At 40.0% G+C, this 18,710-nt stretch overlaps 2 protein-coding genes across 6 annotated transcripts in view; one reads left to right on the plus strand and one right to left on the minus strand.

Annotated features, from left to right (window-relative positions):
- Sema1a (Semaphorin 1a) overlaps window positions 1-18,710 on the plus strand; it is a 118,428-nt gene that overhangs the window by 26,750 nt on the left and 72,968 nt on the right. For 4 of the 5 annotated variants that reach the window (XM_008198110.3, XM_015981928.2, XM_008198109.3 and 1 more), the window contains exon 3: window positions 6,544-6,576. The exons of the other annotated variant lie outside the window; for it this stretch is intronic. In XM_008198110.3, the coding sequence (XP_008196332.2) occupies window positions 6,544-6,576 (33 nt within the window). The remainder of the gene's footprint in view (window positions 1-6,543; window positions 6,577-18,710) is intronic. 5 annotated transcript variants of the gene reach the window in all.
- LOC135265651 (uncharacterized) lies at window positions 12,846-18,347 on the minus strand. Its single transcript, XM_064355563.1, has 2 exons — window positions 16,258-18,347; window positions 12,846-13,033 (listed from the first exon to the last, which is right to left on the minus strand). Exons 1-2 carry the CDS (start codon window positions 17,899-17,901, stop codon window positions 12,980-12,982), a joined length of 1,698 nt encoding a protein of 565 aa, XP_064211633.1. The 5' UTR covers window positions 17,902-18,347; the 3' UTR covers window positions 12,846-12,979.

Genomic DNA, 18,710 nt, shown 5'->3' on the forward strand with positions numbered 1-18,710 from the left:
GCAAAAATTGTGACTGAACCACGGATGCGTTTATTTGCTTCGTACACAGGCTATTGTTGGAGTTAAACAATCTACTTAGTTTTTGTTTGAAGTTGTTGGTGAAAGTTTCCGTGTGTGCGAGATTTAAAACGCGATTTCTTCATCAAATATAAATTTGAATGTGTTGAAAAGGGTATTAAATTTTTTACAACTTTGATTGAAATTGATCCGCCGAGGTGTATTGTAACACGGAGTGTTTAAATTACCAATTAAATTTTTATTGTTATTTTAGCCCGTACAATAGAGTAAGACAGGTCGAGGGCTGTAGAACATACTAAACTTTGTAGTAAATGGCGCCCGACATTCTTTGGAATTTCCGCCTATGGAACGATCTAACGCAGGAGACTAAGATGTGGAGGATGTTTTTGTTAAAGGAAGCATTTATAAAGCTAATGTTGCGAAGTAGTTGAATTTGCTTCAGAGTTTTGATGCTGAGCGCTTTTGATATTTCTCATATACCCACATTATTTACACGTAATTACGCAAATTAAACTAATTAATGCGTACAGTAAACTGTAATTATCGATAATGAATAGCTGCGATTTTCGTAATGAGAGGCCAGCTGGTTTTTTGTTAGTGACAAATTATTTTCTGTTGTTACACGGTGTTTATCAAAAAATTATCAAACGCGCACGTATTGACATGGCTTTTATCAGTCGATCGGATATTGAATTTCAAAAATATTGGCACATTGTCAGTGCTTCTGACTTGCATTTTCCTTATTCGAATCAATAGAAGCGCTGCACTGACAATATTGGTATTGTAAGCTGATGCACAATAGTTAATTGCATATCAGTGACTGTTGTGTTTTCGCAGCAGTAATTTCCTGAGTTTTGAAAGCTATCGATTCGGAAAGTCACTTGTAAGACCGTAAGACAGTTTTATTGAAAGTCAGCCACGCATCGGCCGGAGACTGAAAATTATGCATAGTCTTTATAAGAAAATATAAATTGCACCGCAGACAGGAGTGGACCATTTCAGTATACATTACTGCGGGGTATAATAAACGACCGGTACGAGACCGAGCTTCCGACCACTTTTATTAAAATTCGCGTCCACTGCGAACATCAGGAGAGTGCTGATGTGACAACGGCTGCTCGTAAAAACCAAACCCTATCTTATGGAACGAACACATACACTCGCACAACTGCAAATTTTAAAGTCCGGATGGCCAGCATCGACAAAAGAAATTAAGGTTTACGTTCGGGGAGACAATTCGGATTCATTATTGCAGGACAATCAGTGCCGGACCATTAATCAACGAAATAATTATTTCGGCCACTGGAAATTACCCAGATGTCTTTACTCGTAATTGCCGATTTCAGCACTGATGAATTTTGACCGCGGACCAATCGATTTCGGCTTTCATTTTCCAGACTTTTTATTGAGATTTGTTATTTGCGAAATGCTGCAGTCGAGCGGAGCGCCGCTATTAAAAACTCATCAAGGAGTCTACAGAAAAGCGAATTTGGCGCAAGTTATTTGCAACGGCTTTTTACGTGTTCAACTTATTACCGCATTCAAAATTAAATCCATTTACTAATTTCATAACCATCCCATAGAATTATTCCCATTATACGTTTTTCACTAAATAAAATGTTATTTCCAATTTGTTTACCTTGTACACAGAAGAAATGCTGTTTTAATTTTATGGTTGCCGAGAAAACAAAATTTTGGACCGTAGGTAATAAATTAGATTTTTAATGTTTAAATTCGCCTGGCGCCTTCACCATTTTTATACGTTTCTTTTTTTGGAACTTAATACTTGGTCCATAGAGTGTTAGATGGTTTAAATTGTTAGCAGCTAGCAAACTAGTGGTGTTAAAACGCAAATTACAATGTACTATTTAGGTATGTTATTTCTGTATTTGTTAGTCGGGACGGTTGGGTCATAGCAGACTAACAACTAAATGTTCGGACAAAATTATATAATTATCGTACAAAACCATTGCTGTAGTTAATAGTAGTATAAATATTTCCAATTAATGTAGAAAATAAAGTGATTGTCACAGTGGTATTATTTCTCACCCGGCGCCTCCACCATTTTTGCAGACTTATGCTTGCGTTAAATGTAGAGAGTGAGCGATGCCAGCTTCTGTGGTCCTATTTTTATGTTAGCAGTGACTTTGATTGGTAGTTTTCTGTTAGATTACACGTAATATCGGATATGGGAGTTAATAAACGCTGGTGACAAGCCATGTAGAGATAATTAAAATGTTGCATCGGTAAGCAGCAGTGATAACCAAGCGAGTTGCAGGGAGAAATATTTAATAATAATTAATCAAAATCTGTTATAATTAATTTAAACTTTTCGCCGACAGGCGAGGCGATCAAAAAACCAAACAAACTGGCACGTTTTCTGATTTTGACAGTTTAATATTCAATTCGGAGAAGGGTTGTTGTGTTCATATTTTTCACAATAGCCGTTTCTTTTGCGTGAGCTTTAATGCCAGTCCGAAACGGCACGACTTCATGGGGACGTAAACGTAGGTATGGAAGACAGCAAGCAGTTAGTTTTGTTTTACGAGAAGTTGCGGCTTTGCTTTATGTTCGAGGTTCATAAGCTCGGTCAAATTCCTACGAATGATGCGGACATATCGTTATATGCACGTACCCGATTTGATCTGGATTTCATGGCGGTATTGGTGATTCTCGTTATTTTTGCGGCACTGATAGTTTTTTGTTTACAGATTTATGGCTTCCTTTCGGAACCCTCATACCTTATTAAATCACTCACGTTGTTATTTCCGGGATAAAGTACTCCATAAATTGGAAACATGCAATTTTTAGAGACACACTTCTTTGTTTGTTAGTCGGACAAAATGTTAATTTTGTGTGAAATAAAGATTTTCAATTAGAAAGTAGGTGAGCTATTTATGGTAAGTGGTAAAGTTTCTTGCATTTCATTAGAGGTGCATGTCTGGGAAGAATATTTTCTTCAAATTTACAAGAGCAAAAAAATTGAATGTGATTCGCAGAAGAAGGTGCCAAGTACCTGTTTCTTTGTTCCACCCTTTTAATGAGGGTAATTACTCGACTGCTCTATAAATGTTGCGTGCATTAAACATATTAAATGTCACTGTACTGACACATAGTTTTCTTACGCTCTTTATATGATTTTAGTCACGCTATGTGTGGCTTTGTCTTTGTTAATACGCTCAAGTATAAACAGTCATTATTTAATATACTTATATTCGAGTTGACCCAGTGAATTGACAGCTCGGGAAATAACGTGCTGTTTGTTTTGGTAATGCAAGTTATCGGCGTCGTTGATTACAGATAAATTTACCTTGAAATTAGTTTAAATGTTGCGGTAACGAATTTACTTAAACTGACCCAATTCGGAGCTAGCGTAGGTATATTTGAGAGTTTGCTAAACTTGCTTTATTAAGTTTTGATGATAATCTCGTATTGGCTTCTCTTAATAAATCTATGGCGGGCTTATGGTTACAATGAACCGCAGCCAAGCAAGCAGGAGCCGCTCGAACCCATGTTGGCGAGCGACAGCTCTAACCGTTAGCATCTTTTCTGCACCCTCTCTTCGGGAGAATTGTCCCCGGATTGTTCCCTCTAGACCCGTTCCGAACGAATGCCATAAATATTGATATCTTAACGTTCTTGTCAGGGTCCATTTTTGAGGAGAAAGCTGAGTTTTTGCGTTTGTTGCCCTCGCGGAATTGCTGCGTCGACCAAAACGCCTCTTGAAACTCGCTCCAGTATTGCTTTCAATTTTCTTGTGGGAAATTTCCAACGTCTCGAAGTGATGTATTTATTTGCGAAATTATTTAAGTTGAAGTTCAAGTGGTAATCATATGAGATTGTGGAATCTCGTCGGTTTGCTTTCGTGTTTTCTTTTTCATTCTTTGCTCCCACAGATATTTGGGGCGAGATTCCGAGTGCATTGATCGCTGTTTGTTTAGTGTATTCCGTTTCTTCCACCATGCTGTCGGTTTCACGTTCGTGCCGAACGATCGATAGCTTGCCGAAACGCAATGGCAAGCTCTTCATTGCCAAAGATTTGATCTCCCCTTGTGCACATGTGTGTCAACATCAGTCGGTTCAATATTTAAAACAGTTCGTGATTGCACTGTCTCATGTCATGGAATAACAAAGTACCAGTCTTGCTTTTATTTTAAATGATTCGCTGCACATACGCTGGATCTAACTTTTCTCAAATAACATAACAAGTCCAATTTGTCACAAATTGCTTCCAGTTAACGAGAACAACAACAAGAATATTGAAAAACACAATCACAGGAAATCAAGCTTTAGCAGAATGGCAACTGTTGTCCAAGATTGCTAACTAATGATATAACTACAAGATAGCTCGTTGATATTTCCTCTAAAAAGAGAAGGAATGGAAACAATAATTTATTGATTCGAGCTGCAATTTACCGAGGAAATTGCACATACATCTTGCGAATGTCGCTACAAATCAGTTTAATATGAGGCAGTGACTGATAATTGCAGCTTTGAAAGCTCCTCAAGCCTGAAAGTTGTTTGAGACGTTTTTATCATTTCGCTAATCGAATCGAAATAATAATGTTATTGCTTGTCGACTTGGCAATGTTTGGTTGTCGAAGCCCCAAAAAGGTTGCCTTCTACTTGAAATATTTTATCTAGTAATATGCATTTTTGCGAGATTTTGCCCCAGACTTTTTGCTCACGTTCTTCAAATGTACTGTAGCGAAGTTTACTAAAGTTGCTAATTTGTTGGTAACTACTCAAAAAGTTTATTCATTATTTCTAATGAATGTTTAATTTGCAGTTACACTCGATTAGCAGTCTAAACATATATTTCATTTTCTTGAGATTTTAAAAATATCTAGTAATCAACTAATTTGTTCGTTGTGTGGGACTTGGGAAACGCTGGAATAGGTAATCAGTTTTTGTGACAATTTGCATTTAATTAAAAGGGTAAACTGGTGCCTGTGTTGGTAAAGAATTAAATCAATAGCTTCTGTTTTGGATCGGTTATTATGGCAGTAAATATGCAGTAATAAAACATTAATACATTTGAACAGGCAGTGCAGTGTGAGGTTGAACAAAATATTTATCAGAGCAAATCTGGTCGTTAACTTTGTTGTTTGAGTGCGGCTTCAGTTTGTTTATTTCGGCAATCGATATAATATTGGCTTTGCCACAAATCACGTATAACTCAAACCGATAAATATTCAATCTATGTGGTTGGCGGCAATACACATTAAAAGAGTAAACATGATGTCATTTCAGCCGGCCCAAAAATTAATTTTCGATGTTTAAAATAGATTAATCGTGTTCGGCGGTAGAGCAGTGCTCTATTAATCTAGTAGCTCTAATCCGGAGCGGTTCTAAAAACGAGGAGCAACCCTCCTTATCTCTGATCTAATTTGCAGTTCTGTGTGTGGTAATATTGTCTTTAACATCAAATGAATTAATTAATCCTGTGTTGGAACAAACATCTAAGGCCACAGTATATCTCTGTAATGATAATTCGGCTTTAGAATCGTCGTTATCGCCGATGAACAAAAGCTCACTAATATTCCGGTCGTAATAAATTTGTTGGATGTCTAGGTGCACTTATTTCTGTAGTTGATAGGATCGCTGTACTGGCTCACTGCCAGACATAAAACCTCGACCTCGGCATACTTTGGGTCGCATAAATTCTAATCCATGTACTTCCGAATTGCGAGTTAACTGTTTAAACATTTTTGTCGTTAACTCGTTTTCAAATCCATTAATACAACCATCCGGGATAATAATTGTGTACTTGAGAATTCAACGGTCGGAAATCGCATTAGTCGGTCTAAGACCTGGCAGCAGTCTACTTAATTACATTAATTGATCCAATTTGGAGTTAATTGTATTTAAAATTGGTTTCATAGCGAAATTTACTTACTCGGTAAAAACTTGGGAGAAATAAAGTAATTCAGTTACTAATTGAAACTCGGCACCGCCAAACTCGCGAAGAATTCACTTTCAGGCAACTTACTGAAAAGGGTTGCGAGTCGTTTACCAATTATGTTATCAGACATTTTCTCGGAAGAGATAATTATAAAATGTTTTCGGCCCGAACTTCTCACTTTTGCAACGACAACTGTTCTTCAACTCAAGATAATGAGGAAATGAGAATTTTTCTTCGTTTCCCGTTCCATAACACAGCGCTAAGTGCATCGAAACATTAGCAAAGGATCGATTTTCTGGTAAGCCTTATCTTGAGCAAAAAGAGGGTTGCTGCGACATGTTACGAAAAAAATCAATCATCACACCAGTGTAATTTGTCACCTCGGGGTAATAAACTCGGAACTCTCCGCTTTCTATGTAAATGTGAGCCTCTGTTTCTAATAGCTATTACATTTAGTTTAATTAACTAACAGTCATTACCTAATTGAGTTGCAGACGGCGGGTGATTGGATTAAGGTCGTTTTTTGCTCAAAAAAGCTTCAATTTAATTGAATGCCCTACAATGCCGTTATTTTTACTATTGTTGATTTATTGATTGATTTTCGTTCTACTTTGTTACAGGTAAGATGCCGAGCTTTGCTGAAATGACCAAAGGTAACGTTCTGGAGCATGAAGATTGACTTTAGAAATCGATAAAAGTTTAGAAGCGCGGTGGGAAGATGTGTTATTACCCAAATCGAGTTCTTTTTTGAACTCGGCTGGATTGCATTTTATTGAGTGGAAACGTAGCCAACAGTACAATATGAATAATAACTGATCTTGTCTGTTTAAAACTTTGAATAGTTTCGCTATTGCAAACTCCACTGCATGGAATAAAAATTTCATACAAGTTTTAGCAATATATTTATTGTCTCATTTTGCTGGCTTTTGTTTGCCTGAACTTCACTTTTTGGCGGTTTATTCTCGCCCGGCGCCTCCACCATTTCGCTACTAGCAAATGAATCGATCGCGTTTTATTGAAACTAAAATGACTTTGAGTTTTGTTTTTGGACTAATGAGAGTGGCGGGGCTTTTTGCTGCTGGCTAATTGTCTAAATGTGTAAATAGCCATCACGGCCATAATTACGCCTTGATGCGCTTTACCTGTCTATATCCGAGTCGTGCTACAGACAATGCATTGGCAACTGATGCGTGTGATTAAATTGTTCCCGACGAGAGTAGACCTGTCTGCCTAATCCGTGACTGACAGCCTCGGCTGGGGTTCACTGTGGCGGTTGGAGGTCTATAAGTTTGAGTTATCAAAGGGCCACTGACCTCCAGCAGGCCAGACGGTGTTCTTTCCCGCTCTCTTGCTTATTTCTTCTTCCCGGTGAGTTGCTGATTAATTGCAAGTTTATCGCTGATGCATAATTTATGGAGCTCAAAGCAACTTTCGAAAGGTACACTTTTGTTAATGGACTGTTAATTAATGGCAATAATTAATGACGCCTGCGTCATAAAGTGAATTTATCGGTCGTAATGTAAATTACTTCGAGCTGCTGCAGTCTACCTGTGATACAATCGGGAAAATGCTTTTTTGAGGCGTAATAACAGAGAAGCGGCGCCGGTTGTTTCCTGCACTTAGGTGCAACTTAGCAGGTCGAAATATTGTAATTAGCACCTGGCCTGACGGGGCTCATTTAAATATGAAACGATAGTTGGGAGTCGGGGCTTAACTTCTCGTGGATGGCAGGGGTGACTAATTTCGTGCTCTCGATAAACAGAATTTGAAATTTGTTTGTTGATTCAATTGAAACCCATCAGTAAATTATGAGGTGATATCCAACGTAAAAATCCCTTATACCGTGTTTCTGTTTTAATTGAAATTTCCGATCTGCACACGTACAGGTTGACACCCTGAAAATTAGTTTTCAGCTGGAGTTTTCACATCGATATGGAAGGGGAGTTTTCATAACGTTTGTTGATGTTTTGTGCTTGCACTGCATTGCAGCGGATAATTTAATCCGGAGAATAATGGAGATAGTTTGAAGGAAGAAATGTTTATAACGTCGACTTGAAAGATTTTTATTTGGAGGCGGACGTGTCTGATTGAATGCGAGGCTCTTCCAATTGAATCTCTTTATCTCGTCAGTGGTCTTATTTGATGGGCAGGTTAGGTAGATCGATGCTCGTCGCGTTCTGATATAACGACTGACAATTATCTGCAGATTTTCCCGACATTTCTTGGTTCTTTATTCTGGGAGCAAAGCCGCTGGTGGAGAGTCTTTCAGGCCATTCTAATTTGATTCCGTGCATTGTGCCGATTGGGAAATTGAGCGAATCCCATGCTTCGGAGAGAATGTGAGCCAGTGCGGGGACGCCCAGTGTGTTCGGTCACATTCACCATTGTTGGTGACACGGTCCCCGCGAGTCAACCTTGATTGACGCTTCAAATTGATTGCCCGTTTCGATGCAGTTCGAATACGTAATCGTCGACAACGTCAATATTTCCACTGAGAATATTAGCATTTGATATCTATAATGATATTGTTCCGTGACGTGAAAAGCAAACCATGTTCCGTATTTGTTGCATGGAATTCGCTCCCCGGAGTGCCAGATAATGTGACTTATGTGTTGGACGTACGTTTCCGATGCCGATATATAGGTGGCGCGTCTCTTTCTCCATTTATCTCCACTCTTTTATTCAGAAACCGACTCTGGTTACTGAAGAACTATGCGAGAGAGATCCCTTCGGGGGTGTTCCGTGTCAATATGTAACGGAAACGTGAGCGTGAATCTTAATCATTTTTAATGCCGACGTTGTTCGCTCTTTTTACATGAAATATGGAAATACCGACAAACTTTTTGACTTATCTATGGTGCCACCACGCTCTATTTCTCCACTCACTTCGTAAATGCTTTCTTAGGGCTCCCACTTCAAAATCAACACCGGTATTATTTTTAGACCGTTTCTTTGTTCCATCAAGAAATGCAAACATTCGATACGGACGGTTCACAGTAATGTAATTGTGATAGACTTCCTGGTGTTTTCCACGAACTGGCTTGATTGAATATTCAAGAAGTAGGAGCACGGATTATACAAAATTTATTTCTTGACTTAATTACATTTTCAATATACAATGTACAGCCCGCTTCAGCCAATACTTTATCCGATAATGCTTTGTTACGCTGTCCAACTCTAAAATCCTCCTTTAGACTCATGCAATTTTGCTCTCACAACATTATGAAATACATTTTTTGGCGGGTATCTTCCTAGGTTTTCTGTATTTTGCTTTAGATTTATGTGCAAGCTTTTAAAGCAACTTGCCCAGGTCAGCATCACTACATTGGCCTGAATGTAAATGTGTATAAATCCAATCCATTCGAAGCTTGTATGGCCTCACTGAAAATGCTTCCAATTCTATACGTAGATTTATGTACACTTCGGCCGGATATTTATGGGGATAGAATTAGATCCTACAGCCGTACTTTAAAACCCCGTCAATTCTAAATCTCAGACGCAATTTGTGCAAACAAACAATGATCATTTCAAATGTTTCAATTACTTATTGCTGCGGCTTTGTAAACATTTTTGCTAATTCTGTGTTAATACTTGCAAATTTCGTGTTTGATGTCTCCAGTATGCTTAATGACTGTCGCTGCTGCGGCATCGTTAATCTCCTTCGCTGCGTTTTGGTTTGTTTATGTACATCAATCAAAGATTCTAACCGACATAAAGACACATCGCGAGTTGCACCGCAAAATTCATATTCGTCATGAACGCGGACGAGCTTTGACTAGGTGCTTTTTTCGTTTTTCGATTGTCTGTCTGGGTTCAGTATTGATGCGAGTGCTCCTTGAAGCGTTGCTAATGGAATGAAAACACAATTGGGACGTGTCTATAATGCCATAAACACGGTGCCTTATCATACAGAACGTGTATTTACCCAAGACCGCACATGAACTCTCTCAGCGCCAAATGCGTGCCTGCAATCATGATTTTCCTAGATGAGGAGAATCAGCAGCCCCTTTGAAAAAATCATCACAAACTATTCCCTGTTTACTTGGGTCTGATTTCTATGGACGGGGTGTACCTAGTTATTGCGCTGTTGTTTCCAAACGCTGTGATTTTTAACACGTGACTACCAGTAAGTTCGGGGTAATTAAATTTATCCGTCTAAGTGGATTAACGTTTGTTGACTTTGGATTGGTATTAAATGCGGGCTGTGCCGTAATAGAGTGTGTGATATTTTTAATAAAAATCGAGTGCAGGGCTCAGTTTGTTTCATCTGTTGGATTGATAAAATCATGTAAATGCAATCTATTTTAACGAGGGTTATGCAGAGAGATGTAAAAAGATTTTATTGATTCCAATTCCTACCATCTGTGATTGTATGACGGACGTAAAATACAGATTGCATGCGGAATATGTTTATCCACATGAATATTCCGCCATTAAACAGCAACTACTTAATTTAAAGTCAAGTTTGTGTTAATTCCGCTTTTTCGATCTCCTGTAAATATTTAACTATGGCGCATAATTTACGTGATGAGCGTTTTGAGTCGCTTGCGCATTCGTGCCAAAGAAGAATGTCGTAATCAATAACCATTAAAGTAATTAAGCGGTGGAGTAGTTGGTAGAAGTTTTCGAATATTTTAAATTGAGGAAATAAAATCTTTGCCTTAATACTCTCCGGATTTCATTTTTAGTAGGAGATTTAATTTCCGTCGTATGATTGAGCGTACTAAAACTGAACTGTAATCGGAGAAATAATGCATCTGGAGGTTACTTTTTATTGTGGCGCAGATATGATGAGAGTTGCAATGGAATGCTCTTAAAACTTTTAAAGCTGGGGAAGTTTCTATTCACTCGTCATTGATACTGTATGTGATGTATCGCTTTCAGAAAATAAAGTGTACCGCCGAAGGCAAGAGGGAAACATCAAGGTGCTTCCCGTAAGAAATGAGATTACGTTTTAGCAAAATTGGGCTGAAAACTATTTCGTGCTAATGCACACATTAGGGGATTTTTTGGAATTTGGCTGAGAATTCGTGTCGGCTGCATATGCTAAACGAAAAATGAATCGTCATACATTTTGGTTTCAATTTTGCCCGTAATGTAAATGGTGCACCCGAATGTTGCGAGAAAGCTGGGGCAATTTATTTAATTCAAATGCGATATTACTTCTACAAAGTAATTACTCTCGAGTTCAGAAGGAGGCAGTCAAACATAGATCAACGAGTAGTTTGATATTGCGCAGAGCCAACAAATTAATGTCTCCTCTTCTCCTTCTTCCTACACTTTAATTAGAATAACAGAACAACGCCATACATTCGATAAGTTCCTCGGATGGAATGCCTCCTCTTCCTTTAGCACCGTCTGCATGCACCAACAACAGTCCAAAGGGCAATTGCCACAAATTCAAACGGAATTGTGAGTTGTCAGGGTCGCTGCCAAGACTTTGCAGCTGCATGCTTTCTACAACGAGTAATATAATGAAGCATAAAGCCGACTCTTAATTATTATACGACTGCAATTTTCAACAATTTACCGAGGGCTTGTAAATCCCACACGCATTCTACCCTATAGTATAAAGTGAAGAAGACAAAAAAGCAATTGACACGAAACGACAATTTCAGGAAATGGTTCGTGTTTAATGAATTTGTGGTCAGAAATAGAAGTAGCTATCAATAAACACACGCACGTGAATTTTCATTGCTCGTCGTTTAGGTGCATGTCATTCTTTTAATGTCTGGTGATGACTATTAAAAGTTTTTGTTAATAACGTAAATGTGTGAAACTGGCCACAACTGGTTTCAGTCGAAATTAGCCTAATGTTGATAAGTTCAAATTCACATCGACGGCCACTAGCATGTGTTTTAATTAATTTTATGCGCTATTATGTCTCATTGTGTCCACCTACATATCGGTAATTGTGATATATTCCGGTTGATATGCATTATAGGACATCTAGATATTTACGACTTAAACTGGAATAATTGCGACGTTTGGAGCTATATAGATATTGAAAGTCGAATGATAATTATTCTTTGAGCTGGGGTCGAAACTACTTTGAATAAATCTGAAAGAAAAAGCGGGACGAGTCCGCAATCCGATTAGGCGTATCTGCACCGGCATAAACACGACTGCCAGATTACTTCCGGTCCATCTGACTTCTTCCTTTTACCAGAGACCTTCCGACTAATGCCCCGTTCCGACCAGAACAGAGCCACTCTGCTTGCACATCGTATTAAAATGCGATGGGACAGCGATTTATTTGATTACTTTCGGTTTTCTAAAATTGCGTTCCTGTTAAATATTCCGCCGAATTACATTTTCCTTGCAAATCCCAATCGAAGCCATTTAATTTAATTTGCCCTTTTCTTAATCTATTTTGATTTAAATATTTTTTATCTGCTGCGCTTGATTGTGTTTTCTGGATAATGCGGGAAATTTTATCGTCTTATCGAATTTCGACTTCCTCTAGGTCAGACTATACGCGAATGCTTTTATGAGGAAATTGAATTTCCTAATTTTCATTCAAATAATGTGGTCGGGGATTTGAAGTATGATCCCGGAGTAAGTTTTCTAGTGTTGGCTTAGAGCGCAGTTGTAGATACGTTAATTAAGTAGAAGCTATTACGAAACAATTATGCAGTGGCAGAAACTGGCTCCGGTCTAATAAATTGAGCATTTTTCCCCATTTAATCCACAGAACCCGATTGTTTCCAAATGGCGATGACGCCCTCTTTTAGGTCCATTTCGCGCGGCTAATTGCCACTAATTCTCTTAAATTTTCCGGTGCATAAGAAAAACTTTTGTTTCGCAATAAGCACTAAACTGCGGATAAACACCGCGATGTGTTTTTCTTTGCTTAACTTCTTGATAAAAAAACAGATTTGGTTGCTTTACTTGTAAATGAAACTCGGAATTCACCCAAAAACTAATTTATTAGCAAATTAGATTCAACAACGACATTGACACTACCACAGTGTCCTTCCAACTAACTAGGCGTTGCCCGTACGCGCCTCACGCGTCATCATTTCCCGCCAATTTCACCAGCAGCGCCCCCTTCACTTAACAGTCGGCCACGCTTCCGTGTTCCACGTCCTCGGGGAACCACCGGTGTTTCTAAAACAAGTAATTAACCAATACCATGTATCCGAGCCGTAGTATACATCTACAGCCCGAGTCCCACTTAAGAACTATTTATAAACAACCTGAAAATAATCATAATCGTGTTTCTCACGTTGAGAATGAATCTGAAAATAATCATAATCGTGTTTCTCACGTTGAGAATGAATCTGAAAATAACCATAATCGTGTTTCTCACGTTGAGAATTAATTAAGAACAACAATAAGAACACCACCAACAACAACAATAAGATCACCAACACCAACAAGATCAGTAACCTCAAGAATAAGTAGAAGAACAATAACAAGAACAAGAACAATAACAACAATAACAAATCATTAACTCATGAGTTTCAACGTAAAGCGCTTAAAAACAACATTTGGGCCCAAAATCGTGAGTTCACGTTGAACTTCACTCAGCTTCACAGCGAACTCAGTCATTCGTCACTGACATCGCCTATTGTTTCGTCTCCACTCGTCGTGGCGACAACGTAATGTCTCAATTTGTCCACTGAGTGAACACCCTCATATCGTTTTTGGGAACGCGTCGCCCCCGGCATGTCCGTCACGACATACCTATCGTAGTCGAGCACTTTCTGAATTCGGTACGGTCCCGAATATTTAGGTAACAGCTTCCGACTTTTGCCCTCGTTTGAAGCTCGCGTGGTGCGTACCAACACGAGATCACCTGCATTAAATCTCTTTGGGGCACAGCGTCGCTTGTCATAACGCTCTTTTTGCTTCTGCTGTTCCTTTTCGACACGCTGAGCAACGTCTGCTCGTGTCCGTGGCAAATCACCATCATGAACACCCTCTGTCACCACGTTGGTGAGGATTGAGTCATTAGCATGTCGAGGTGTATACCCCAACAACAATTCGTATGGACTTTTGCCCGTAGTCGAATTCGGCGTAGAATTAATACCCCAACTAATTCTACTCACAAAGTCATCCCATTTCTCTTCTTCTCTCGAGCTAGCAGCAAGCTGAGATAAAATCGTACGATTCAATCTCTCCACCTGGCCGTTAGCCCGTGGTGTAGCAGTCGCGGTTAGTACTAATTTAACGTTTAAATCGGTACAATGTGTCTTAAACTTTTTGCTAGAAAAACAAGCCCCACGATCGGCTATTATACGTTTAGGTACACCAAACATTCCTGTAAGAGAAGCTAAAAATGATAAAACAGGGCCCACCTTAGTATTAGGCACGGCCCTGAGAAAGACAAATTTAGTAAATGCATCGATAATAGCTAAAAGATAAGAATTATGTGATTTGCTCTTTACAAATGGTCCCAAATGATCCATGTGCAATGTGTCAAATGGTTGCGAATTCTTAGGTATGGGATTCAAAAATCCTGGCTGCTTTCCTCCGGCTTCCTTATTGTAGAGACACTCCAAGCAGCTAGAAATATATTTATGAACATACCTCCGCATTGAAGGAAACCAATAAGATTTCGACACAGATGCCAAAGTTTTCTCATTCGATAAATGGCCAATTCCATCGTGGTGTGCTAATAAAATCTGGCGTCTTACCGCTTTTGGTACGACCCATTTTAATCCTGACTCAGTCTGTTTGAATACTCGACCATCTTTTAGTTTATACTCTTTGTGAATGGCACGCTCTTCAGCGTTCGTCGGTGATTTTTCCAATATTTCCTTCAACAATGCGCATCTCGCATCCTTCATTTGAACAGCTAAAATCCAATCATCATCGTTAACATTAATATGCAAGACTTCCACTGAAGGCTCCGAAGGATCTAATACTGGATTTCTACTCAAAGCGTCAACGTGACTCATTTTACTGCCAGGTCTGTATTCTACAGTAAAGTCGAACTCAGAAGTCAACAACCACCATCTCCCAATTCGTGGAATCAAATCTCTCTTGGTAAGGGTTGTTCGTAAAGCATTACAGTCTGTGATCACCTTGAATTGAAGCCCCAACAAGTATACTCGATAATGTTTGAGAGAACAGACCACCGCTAGCGTTTCTAGCTCGTACGAGTGGTACCTTTGTTCCTCTTTGGTCGTCTGTCGGCTGAAAAACATAACTGGACGCAAAGATCCATCACCTTGTCGTTGCAACAGAATGCCACCAATTCCAACTTTAGAAGCGTCAGTGTGTAACTCCGTTTCAGCTTCCGCGTCGTAAATTGCAAGAACTGGTCTGCTCGTCAAGATGTCTTTTAAAGTCTGAAAAGCCCGCTCTTGTGCTTCTTCCCAAACAAATGCACTGCCTTTCTTTAGGAGACTCGTCAAACTACTTGCTATTGTTGCGTAATCTTTCACGTACTTTCGAAAGTACCCACACAAACCTAAGAATTGCCTAAGTTTGTGTACGTCTGTTGGTTTGGGAAAAGCTGTCACCGCTTTGATTTTTGTCTCGCCTGGCTTAATGCCTTCCGCACTGATCTCATGCCCTAAATACTCTATTTGACTTCCAAAGAAGCAACATTTACTCAGCTTTAGAGTCAATCCGAACTGTCGAAGCAATTGAAACACCGTTCGTAAATTGTTAAGACCTGTTTCAAAGTCTTTGGAAGGTATCAGAAGATCATCTATGTAACAAAAAGCGGTCTGAAACCGTAATGGACCCAACACCTTATTCATAGCTCGCTGAAACACTGCCGGAGCGTTGGCTAGACCAAAAGGCATGCGGACAAACTCGTAATGCCCATCAGGCGTAACAAATGCTGTCTTTGGAATCGATTCGGTGGCCATTGGGATCTGATAGTACCCACTCGCGAGATCTAGTGTGGTGAAAAACTTTGCACCATTTAGTTTATCCAAATGTTCGTCTACTCGTGGTAACGGAAAGCGATCTTTGATTGTTTTCGAATTTAATTGCCGATAATCAACACACATACGGTGTTGCCCATCTTTCTTCCGCACCAACAGTATGGGACTCGAATATGGCGAGTCTGATTCTCGTATGACTCCGCTACCTAACAAGTCATTTACTATATCTCGAACAATTCTTCTTTCGTGATGCGATAACCGATAAGGACGATAAATTACAGGTTTATCATCAGTCAAAGTTAGCTTCATTTCTGCCGCAGTTGTGGCACCTATTTCCGCTACATTTCGTGCAAAACAATCTCGAAATTCGTTAACGAGTTGTAACAATTGCTCGAACTGAGCCGGGTCTAGATTCTTATTGACTTGTGTAAGAAGTTCCCACCATTGAAAACTCTTTACCTCAACCTTCCCCATAGAAAACACACTCACCGTCGTAGCTGTCCTTTCCTGCTCGCAAGGCTCAGCTCTCGCAACGATTTGCGCCTTTCGATAGACCAGATCTTGGTGCGATAGATTGCGAACGGTCACTAGGCCTCCATCACATGTGACACACCGATGAACAACGTGTTCGAACCCTGGTCTCGGACGTTGACACCCTTCAACGTAATAAGCTCCTTTCCACCCATCGTCTTTTGCCTTGATTCGTATGCAACCAATGGATTGAGGAGGGATCACTGTTTCCTCTTCCGCCCAAAGTGCAACTTTTCGTGTCGGAAGTTGGCCTAGAAATGCTTGGATCGATTCGTTGTTTCCGTCAACTACTCTCACAGCTTCCTCATTTGCTATAATCGTATTAGCACCCGCATTCAGGAAGGTCTGTCCCACTATGACAGGCACACGTTGTGCACTGTCTTCGACGATCAAAGCTTTTACGTTTGCCTTGACAAGATCCACTTCTAGCTCTACTTCGACTTCCCCATGCACTTTGGTGATTCCCTGGCCATAACCACGAATCAAATGTAAACTTGGCTGCCACATCAGTCCCAATTCTCTAGCAACACTTTGCTTGACAAGGACCGGTTCAGCTCCTGAGTCAATGTAAGCTCGCGTCGGCTTACCATTGACCTTAATGTCTATGTAATAATTCTTATTATTACTTGCGTCAGCTACACTTGTCGTTAGTGCCTGCTTAGACATGTTTTCTTTTACTAAGTTACCACGTCGGCACTCAGCATCCACATGTCCAATGCGACCACATTTCTTGCACTCAATTCTTGGTTTCGGGCACTTTGTCGCAACATGTCCTCGATTACGACAATTGTAACACCGAACTGACGAATACAGTTTTTGTGTTTCGACTCGACTTGGAAGGAACCTCCTCCTTTCCCGAGGCGCCTGCTTTGCGAGCGTATCCCGCTTGTCACCTTCGGATCTCAGAGTCGACAAATACTCAGCGTACAAGCTTTCGGGTGTAACGTAACGCCCTGCTCTAGCCCCATTTCTGAGAGTCACGTCAGTGATTCCATCAATAAGACAGGAGACTGCATTCGTTCCTGTTATGTCACAAGCCTGCAACAGATTTAATTTCCCAAAATAATATTGTGCCCAGGTTTCACCATCTTCCTTCACCCTATTCACTAGCTTACGAAGTGTGGAAGCATAATCGTGGTGATCGGGGAAGGTGGCTTGTAACAAACGTTTCCATTCATCCCAGCTCCGGTCGTATGCTGAGGGATCGAGATTGTCGTACCACTCCTTGGCCAACCCCTTGAGTCGACTTATCATGCCATAAATCGTTGTACGTTCGTCCCAACCGTTCACGAGAGCCAACTGGTCAATTTTATGCAACCACTTAGTGGTACTAAAATTGGGGTTTCCTGGAGCGAATTCAGGAATCAGGTCACTTTTAATGCCAACTTGTCCTGATGTGTGCTCAAAATTGCGGTTTAGCAAACGTCGATTCAAGTTTTCCACAAGTTGCTCAAGTCTCGCGATTCTAGCGGACTCGGCCGAAACTGGGGGTGAATTTACTGTAGTGGAGACCCCAGGCGCGGACCTTTTCGGCCGTGGCTCATCGTCACTTGAGTCCGAGTCGTCCGAGTCCACATTTCCTCGGTACCTGTGACGCCCCATTGCGAAAATCTCACCAGAAAACTTTTCGCGCCTTTTGAGCCACACCCAAATGAAAATTGACAGCGTGTGGTTGCGTAACTCCTAGAACTCGTCAGAAATCAGAAAAACCAGATAAATTCGGCTAGCACCCGATTGATTTGTTCGATTTCAAGTCGTAAAACACAATTTTGTTACGAATGAAACGGTACAGATTCCCAAAACTTCAATTTTTGGCCCTTGCCTTGGCGACCCACAAATTCCTCACAAAATCACCACAATTCACCACTCTCTATCGGAAACGATTATTTGAGCAATATCCTACCGCTGCTCTGTAAATGAAACTCGGAATTCACCCAAAAACTAATTTATTAGCAAATTAGATTCAACAACGACATTGACACTACCACAGTGTCCTTCCAACTAACTAGGCGTTGCCCGTACGCGCCTCACGCGTCATCATTTCCCGCCAATTTCACCAGCAGCGCCCCCTTCACTTAACATACTTAATTTTCTCATTACCGTAAAGAAGGAAACTTTGACGTTTACGCCAAGTTACGATAATCTTTCTTATTTTTTCGTTTTGAACGCCAATCCCGCTCCTTATTACCAACTTTAGAATATCCCTTTTCTCTCTTCCAGTTCTAGGTACTACTTGTTTTGTGTTTGCTTTCCCGTCGAAATTACAAAATACAAATACTAATAGGCAGAAAAGTCATAAGTATTTGAATCGTTCAAGTTTGCTTTTATATATTTTCGTCTGTTTGTGATTTAAAAGCTCACTTTGAATCAAAGTACGTTTCGTGACTGGAGCTGTGCTAAATCGAAATTAA

The sequence above is a fragment of the Tribolium castaneum genome, chromosome 3, assembly GCF_031307605.1.
Source record: "Tribolium castaneum strain GA2 chromosome 3, icTriCast1.1, whole genome shotgun sequence".
Classification (NCBI taxonomy): Eukaryota; Metazoa; Arthropoda; class Insecta; order Coleoptera; family Tenebrionidae; genus Tribolium; species Tribolium castaneum.

Bases quoted from the DNA above. Each gene is read 5' to 3' on its own strand.
- LOC135265651 (XM_064355563.1), bottom strand. From the start codon at position 17,901: ATGGGGCGTCACAGGTACCGAGGAAATGTGGACTCGGACGACTCGGAC. The intron at 13,034-16,257 runs GTGAGTGTGTTT...TACTTGTTTTAG, and splicing joins AGGAAAGGACAGCTACGACG to AAACACCGGTGGTTCCCCGA.